General features: G+C 59.3%; 1 protein-coding gene across 1 annotated transcript; it reads left to right on the forward strand.

Moving 5' to 3' along the window:
- The first annotated feature begins 327 nt into the window (after positions 1 to 327).
- LOC103711381 (receptor protein kinase-like protein ZAR1) lies at positions 328 to 2,643 on the forward strand. The gene is made up of 2 exons (XM_008797502.5): positions 328 to 1,800; positions 1,879 to 2,643. Exons 1-2 carry the CDS (start codon positions 459 to 461, stop codon positions 2,490 to 2,492), a joined length of 1,956 nt encoding a protein of 651 aa, XP_008795724.4. The 5' UTR covers positions 328 to 458; the 3' UTR covers positions 2,493 to 2,643.
- The last annotated feature ends 5,881 nt before the right edge of the window (positions 2,644 to 8,524 follow it).

Consider the following 8,524-nt stretch of genomic DNA (forward strand, 5'->3'; position numbering starts at 1 on the left):
AATTACGCTGGTCCAGGATGGCGGATTTCCAATTGCTTAAACTGCACCAATGACGTGGATGCTCCCAAGGCTGTCCCCCAGGCCAAAGAGCCACAGCCAAGTCATGGGAGGTATATTTTCAAAAACTTGACGGTACTTTAACTTCGCGGGCTCTCCGCGAGACAAAGGCCGTAAAAAAGCTTCAATTCCAGCTGTGCTGGTTCGCCTCCCAATGCCACTACCGAAAAACCCCCACTCCATTTCAGAACCATCCATTCTCATTTACCAAAATACCCTCCAAGCCACCATCCTTGATCCATTCATGTGCGCAAAGCAAGTCTACCAGAAATTCCACTTCAGATACCGAATACATACAAACGTCCATTTCCGCCATTTCAAATAATAAACCCTCAGCCGCCACTTTCCCCAAAACCTCGCCCTCTGCAACGCGTCGTTGCAGTAATGGCGGCATTGTGAACATGAAGAAGAGAATAGGGTGGAAGTACAGAGAAATGGTCGGGTTCTCCGCCTTCGTGTCTCTCCTCCTCTTCTACGCCTCGCTGGCGACGTCGCTGACCACCGACGGCCTCGCCCTACTCGCCCTCAAGTCGGCCATCTCCTCCGACTCGACCGGTGCCCTTGACGCCTGGATCGACTCCGATCCGGACCCCTGCGGCTGGCTCGGCGTCACTTGCCACGGCGGTCGGGTCACCGCCCTCGCCCTCTCCAACCGCTCCCTCGAAGGCTACCTCCCCTCCGAGCTCTCCCTCCTCTCCTCCCTCCAGATCCTCTCCCTCCCCCGCAACAGCCTCTCCGGCCCTATTCCCGCCACCATCACCGCCCTCCGGAGTCTCGCCGCCCTCGATCTCTCGCACAACAACCTCTCCGGCCCGATCCCCGCCGAGATCGGCGCCTTGAACTCCCTCTCCCACCTCGACCTCTCCTCCAACTTCCTCAACGGCTCCCTCCCTCCGGGGATCGCCGATTTGCCGCGGCTCTCCGGCGTGCTCAATCTGTCCTGTAATTCGTTCTCCGGCTGGATACCGCCTGCTTTCGGCACCATTCCAGTCGCAGTGAGTCTCGACCTCCGGCAGAACAACCTCTCCGGCGAGATCCCCCAGGTCGGATCGCTTGTCAACCAGGGCCCCACCGCCTTTGCTGGAAACCCCGGCCTCTGCGGGTTCCCGCTCAAGAATCCGTGCTCCGGCGGCGCCAACAAGCAAGATCCCACGATTCCTCTTTCGAACCATAATTTTAACCCAAGCTCCCCCACTTCCCGCCCGATTGAGGCGGAGAAGCGGCTGCGACCGGCGATGACGGTCCCGATCCTCGCCGGCGTCGTCCTGGCCGCCATTTTCTCGATCTTAGTGCTCCAGTGGCAGTTCCGCCGGAGGTGCGCCGTCGGGAAGGGCAAGGCGGCGAAAAAGGGCAAGGGCGGCTCCGCGGCTGCGACGGAGGACCGGCGGGAGGGGCAGAGCGAGGAGATCTACGTCGCGGTGGACGGCAGATTCGACCTCGAGCTGGAGGAGCTCCTCCGGGCCTCCGCCTACGTGGTGGGGAAGAGCCGGGGTGGGATCGTGTACAAGGTGGTGGTGCGCCCGGGGTCCGCCTTGGCGGTGCGCCGCCTCAGCGAGGCCGCCGATGGTGAAGGCGACGGCGACGATTGGCGCCGGCGGAGGGCGTTCGAGTCGGAGGCGGCGGCCATCGGCCGGGCGAGGCACCCCAACGTGGTGAGCCTCCGCGCCTACTACTACGCCCCCGACGAGAAGCTCCTCATCTACGACTACGTCCCCAACGGCACCCTCCACGCCGCCCTCCACGGTAACCTTTCCGCCTCTCAAAGCCCTCTTTCCGTTTATTTCTAGCCGTCTGATCGTGTTCTGATTATAAAATCGGCAGGCGGACCGCTGAATCCAACGGTGCCGGCGCTGCCGTGGACGGCGAGGCTGGCGATAGTGCAGGGGGTGGCCCGGGGGCTAGCTTACCTCCACGAGTGCAGTCCCCGGAAGTCTGTCCACGGGAACATCAGGTCCTCGAAGATCCTCCTCGACGACGAGCTCCAGCCGTACATCTCCGGCTTCGGCATCTCCCGCTTCATCTCGGGGACCCAGAAGTTCACCCGCTCGGGGTCCAAGAAGCTCGTGGGCGCGTCCGGGCGGGGGCCCCACGCGGCGTATCTGGCGCCCGAGGCGCGGGCGCCGGGGGCAGCGGCGACCCAGAAGGGCGACGTGTACGCATTCGGGGTGGTGGTGATGGAAGTGGTGACGGGGCGGCCGGCGGCGGGCTGCGGTGACGGGGAGGGGGAGTTGGAAGGGTGGGTGAGGCGGGCGTTCGGGGAGGAGCGGCCGCTGTCGGAGGTGGTGGACCCGGCGCTGCTGCACGAGGTGCACGCCAAGAAGCAGGTGCTGGCGGTGTTCCACGCGGCGCTCGGGTGCACCGAGCCCGACCCGGAGCTGAGGCCCAGGATGAGGGTCGTGGCCGAGAGCCTCGACCGAGTCGGCTCGGCGCGCTGAGTGAACGAGGGTCCCGTCGGTAGTTCGATTGCCCGCTGGGTCCGTCGGTGTTGATGGTGGTGGTTTGGAAGGGGAAACTGTAGTGATATGGTGATGTTTCTCTGAGGAAACCATGTTCTCACATTACTACCAGTGCAGTTCTTTTATTTCATATTGCGGCAGCATGGTGATTGTTTGCGTTCTACACTAGACCTTTCATTTCCCTTTCATTTGGATCGGCATCTCATGCCATGGAGTATTATGAATCAAGGTTCCAAGGTGTAAGATTATAGACGTTAATCTTAGACTATTGAGGAATTATATGACGTACGTAAATTTTAAATTAGCATTCTCAATTTCTTGTGTCCGATAGGAGCAAATCTCCCATCAAGCAATGAGACCTGTTTGGGTACTGGAAGCAGAGTAGCAGTTTGAGATTTACTCTGGTTTAGCTGGTTGTAAATTGGGGGGCAGTGGACGCTGCTACTGACGGAATGAACTTGTCGTCAAGCACCCTTCCCCTATTGCAACTTGGATGAATGAATTTGGTGACAGGAAACATCCCTGTAGCATCCCCACGGTCGATGTGAATCAAGCTGATAGGTGGCCATTGATTAAAAATAGAACAAGAGGCGCCAGTCACACAGCTTAGGACCCATCGGATTTAGGGCTGTCAACGAGCCGAGCCGAGCCCGAGCCACAGCAGGCTCGGCTCGGCTCGTTCCATAAAAATCTAGGCTCGGGCTCGGGCTCGGGCTCGGTACCGAGCCCTGTACTGGGCTCGGGCTCGGGCTCGCCTAGCACAGCCCCGGCTCGGGCTCGAGCTCGTGAGGCTCGTTTGCCCGAGCCCGAGCCTGCCCCGGCGGCCGGCGCCCCATCTCTCATTCATCGGAGGACGGGAGGAGAGAAGAACGAAGGAAATAAAGAAAAAAAGAAAAAAGAGAAGAAAGAAGGGGGCAAATTAAATCACGGAAAACGGTGAGAAAAGCCAAGATAATCGAAATCCAACTCAAAAATTTCATAAGAAAGCAAAAGAAATCTCGAATTGGCCCTTTCGATTCAGGCCAGAAAAGGGGGGAGGAGATGGGTCACCTTGAGTACGGAAACGAAGTTCTCGGCCTGGTCGGTCTCCGAGAAATGGCTGCTCCACCGGTTCCAGTCCCAGTCTGAGCAACCGCCCCCGCCACCGCCGGGGGTGACGGCAGGGGTGCTACAGCGGCAGGGGAGGGTTGCGCCGCCCCGCTCGCCACGGAGGATGGGGCGGCTGAGGGCCCCGCCGGTGAAGCTGAGGTGGACCTCCCGCGAGCACCACCGGCACGGGCGTCATCGTCGTCGGAGGGGAGGGGGCATCGGCTTCGAGCTTGGGGGCGAGCCGGCGAGGAGAACGAAGAAGAAAGGAGGGCTAGGGCTAGGGAATGTTCTGGAGAAACCGAGAAGAAAGAAATTAAAGAAATTAAAAATGGGTTAACGGGTTGGGTTCGGTTAATGGGTTGAATCCGAATCCGAATCAATTCAATTCGATTTAAGGATTTGGGTTAGCTCGGGTTGGGTCTGATCTAAATCCAACTGGGTTCAATTAGATTGGGATTGAAATTGATTGAGCCAAATAAAATTTAATTGGGTTGAGTCCAAATTTAATTGGGACCCAATTAAATTGTTAATTGGACTGAGCCCTCATTTGGGCTTGTTTGGGCTCGTGAGCTGCTCGGGCTCGAGCTCGGGCTCGGGCTCGGATTTAAACGGGCCTCATTTTAGGCTCGGGCTCGGGCTCGTTTGACTAACGAGCCGAGCCCGAGCCGGGCTTTTACCGAGCCGGGCCCGAGCCGAGCCCGAGTAGCTCGGCCCGTTGACAGCCCTAATCGGATTCAAAGATCAGGGAATCTAAACTGCTGTAGGACAAGCTTTAGAAAATGTCATGATGCCCTGTCATCCACTTGCCGCATGCCGAGCTTTATCAGCATCATTCCTTTTTAAGCCTTTTTCTTTTCAGGAGCAAGAGTTTGAAATGTAGTGGAGGTGATGGTTGTGCTATGAAAATGTTATTCGGGCCAGAAATAGCCTACCCAAGAGAAATTATCCTGGGTACTAATGGCTGCATAAAAATGGCTTGCAAACAATGATTTTATATATATATATATATATATATATATATATATATATATATATATATATATATATATATATATATATATATATATATATGTTACGGGGGAACTTAGCCACCATGCCCCACGTGACCGGCACGCGCGCCCAGGAAGACTACGGCAGCCCCTTGATCCAGCAATCCGACCCCGAGTCGGACATCTTCGGCTCCGCAGCCCGACCCCGAGTCGGCAGCCCCTTGATCCAGCAATCCGACCCCGAGTCGGACATCTTCGGCTCCGCAGCCCGACCCCGAGTCGGCAGCCCCTTGATCCAGCAATCCGACCCCGAGTCGGATATCTTCGGCTCCGCAGCCCGACCCCGAGTCGGCTGCCCCTTGATCCAGCAATCCGACCCCGAGTCGGACATCTTCGTCTCCGCAGCCCGACCCCGAGCCGGACATCTCTCGACAACGACAGGCTATTCCCCAGAGGCACGCCGCAGCCTCCTGCTCCACTACTCCCTGCAACGGTTGTATCTGGCGCTGCTCCACGATCCCCTGTAACAGCCGTACAAGGCGGAGCTCCACTACGCCCTGTCATGCCGTACCCAGCGCTGCCCCACGACGCCCTGTAACGGCCGTGTCAGTGGCAGCTCCATCGTGCCCCACGATGACGAACCCCCCTGAAAGACCCCCCAGCCTGGTATATATGCGGCTGGGAGGAGGAGGGGGGGTAAGCAAGAACTTCCAGAGCATTCTCTTACTTGCTACTATTATCTCTCCTTCTCCCCCAATCTCCTCTGACTTGATCGTCGGAGGGCCCCCACCACCCCAGTGGTGGTGCGAGGCTTGCTTGCAGGTTCCCCGGTGGAAGGTGGAGCGCAATCAACACCAACCAAGGCAACTCAAACGGAACCCCGTTCACACCGCTGTGCCAATCGTTCCCGGTTTGGACCACCAGCAACAGTTGGCGCTAGAAGGAGGGCCCGAATCTCAGAGCGATCGTAATGGCACGGCGAGGTGGTCGTGGAGCTTCCAATGCCTCCGGTCGCGGGGCCTCTCGCGCCTCCGGCCGGGAGGCCGCTGCGTCTCCAACACATTCTCAGCAACACTCCACCGCTCCACCTCCCATTCAGATGGTCGAAGCCGCTCAGTTCGACCAGTTAGCCCAGCAGGTTCGCACCCTCGCGGAGGCAGTGCAGAACCTGCAGGGTGTGATGTCTCGGGCGTCGCAGCGGGCCCAGGAGCCGCTGCTCCCTGAGCGCTCACCTGTCCTCCTCAACCCGCGCTCCTTCCTCTCCCATGGGGAGGAGCGCCGGCGCGAGGAAGATTCTCGAGCACGGTCCATTCTGCCGGGACCTTCCCATCGGAGCTGCGCGGGGTACGAGAGGCGGGCCCGGGCGCGTTCCCAGATCCCCCAGTCCTCAAGGAACCCGCGCTCCAGTCGGTCCCCCTCTCGGTGCTCCTTGTCTCCCACCCATCGGTCGCGCTCCCTGGACCGGCGGGTGGACGATCTCCACCGACAACTCCAGGTCCTGAAGGGCCACTCCAAAGATCCCTTCGCCGACTTGGAGATCTCCTCCCAGCCGGCGCTTGCCTCAAGGATCCTGCGGACCCCGAATCCGCCGGGGTTTAAAATGCCGGCGATCGAGCCCTATGACGGGGCGGCGGACCCGCGGGATCACGTCGAGAGTTTCAGGACCCTTATGCTCCTCCACGGAGCATCAGATCCTCTCCTCTGCAAGGCCTTCCCGGCGACCCTCCGTGGCCCGGCAAGGGCGTGGTTCGCCGGCTTGGAGGCTAACTCAATCCAGTCCTTCGACCAGTTTACTCGCCTCTTCATCACCCATTTCGCCGTCAGTAGCCGGCGGCGACTGGTTTCCGACTCCCTCTTTGATGTCCGGCAAAACGAGGGAGAAAGCTTGCGGGATTATCTTACCCGCTTCAACAAGGCTACGCTGGAAGTCCGGAACCTGAGCCAGGAGGTGGCTCTTTCAGCCCTGAAGCGTGGCTTCCGAAAAGGCAGACTCACCTTCTCCCTGGACAAACGCCTGCCGCGGAGCTTCCCGGAGCTGTTGTCCCGGGCGAACCAGTATGCGGACGCCGAGGAGGCGGCCGCCCACCGGAGCAAGGAGGCCGCCGAGATCCCTCCAAAGCTCGAGAAGAAAAGGCGAAAAGAGGCACGCCAGAGGAGGAGCCCGACGCCTCAACGTCGGCGCAGAAGCCTGTCGCCGGCGAGGAACAACGGCGCCCTACGCCCTCGTTCTCCGCCCCGACGTTTCAACCGGTACACTCCTCTCCTGACTCCCCGGGCCCAGATCCTCATGGAAATCAAGGGGCGGGAGGACCTCCCGGTCCCGAGACAGATGAAGAAGATTCCTGGGAGGAGGCCCTCTCGGGCGTACTGTGAGTACCACCGGGACCACGGCCACGACACCGAAGACTGCTTCCAGCTTCGGGACGAGATCGAGGCTCTCATCCGCCGAGGGCGTCTCGGTCGATATGTGAACGACCGACGTCCCCCCGCAGACCCGCGTCCAGCCGACCCGGCCCCTCAGGAGCTTCGGGAGCAGAATCGACCCATCGCGGGCGTGATCCACACTATCACTGGGGGCTGCCCCCGGCCCGAGAGGAACGCAGGGGGCTCGACTGAAGCGTCAGGGGCAGCCGTCGCAAAGAGGCAGAGGGTCGGTAATGTAATCACTTTTTGTGATGAAGATGTAAAGGGGGTTCAGACCCCCCACGATGACGCCATGGTGATCTCCCTCACTATGGCAAACTATGATGTAAGGCGTGTTCTTGTGGATAGTGGAAGCTCAGCTGATATTTTGTTTTACGAGGCCTTCCAAAAGATGAGCTTGTCCAGACAATTGTTGCACAAAACATCCACCCCCCTCATAGGATTCACTGGTGACGCTATCTCGGCCGAAGGTGTCGTTGAGCTGCCTGTGACTGCGGGCGTTGCACCCGCAGAAGCCACGGTGCGGCTCGGGTTCTTGGTCGTCTGTGTTCCCTCGGCCTACAACGCTATCCTCGGACGACCCGGACTGAACGCCCTTCGCGCGGTGGTCTCTACGTACCACTTGCTCATGCGGTTCCCCACGGCGGCCGGGATTGGAGAGGTCCGAGGTGACCAACCGACCGCAAGACAATGTTTCCTAGCAACTCTCAAAGGGAAGAAGCCCGTAGAAGCCTTAAGCGTCGAGTCCCTCGACGCCAGAGACGAGGTGGCCTTGCGGCACGGGGAGCCGGCCGAGGGTGTGATCGAAGTTCCCCTCGAGGAAGGTCGCCCGGACAGGACGATCCGGGTCGGCGCCAATCTCGACCTGGGAGCTCGGGCCCGGTTGTTGGAATTCCTCCGAGCCAATGTCGATGTGTTTGCCTGGTCGGCGGCCGATGTACCTGGGATCGACCCGGAGGTCATTTCTCACGCCCTCAACGTCGACCCGACCCACCGACCGGTAAAACAGAAGAAGAGACACTGTGCCCCGGATCGGATCCGAGTGGTCGACCAGAAGGTAGACAAGCTCTTGGAGGCAGGATTCATAAGGGAGGTCAGCTACCCCGAATGGCTGGCAAATATCGTACTTGTCCGGAAGGCGAGCGGAAAGTGGAGGATGTGCGTCGACTACACCGACCTGAACAAGGCATGCCCCAAGGATAGCTTTCCGCTTCCGCGGATAGACCAACTGGTCGACGCGACTTCCGGATATCAGCTGCTGTCTTTCATGGACGCCTTCTCCGGCTACAACCAGATAATGATGGCTCCACAGGACGAGGAGAAAACTGCCTTTATAACAGACCGGGGGCTGTACTGTTACAAGGTAATGCCCTTCGGTCTGAAGAATGCTGGCGCCACTTACCAGCGCCTCGTCAACAAAATCTTCAAAGAGCAAATCGGCCGGAACATGGAGGTGTACGTGGACGATATGCTGGTGAAGAGCCGCCATGCAGACCAGCACATCGCGGA

The sequence above is a fragment of the Phoenix dactylifera genome, chromosome 11 (assembly GCF_051530095.1).
Source record: "Phoenix dactylifera cultivar Ajwa chromosome 11, Ajwa_hap1_PhDact_Kaust_v1.1, whole genome shotgun sequence".
Classification (NCBI taxonomy): Eukaryota; Viridiplantae; Streptophyta; class Magnoliopsida; order Arecales; family Arecaceae; genus Phoenix; species Phoenix dactylifera.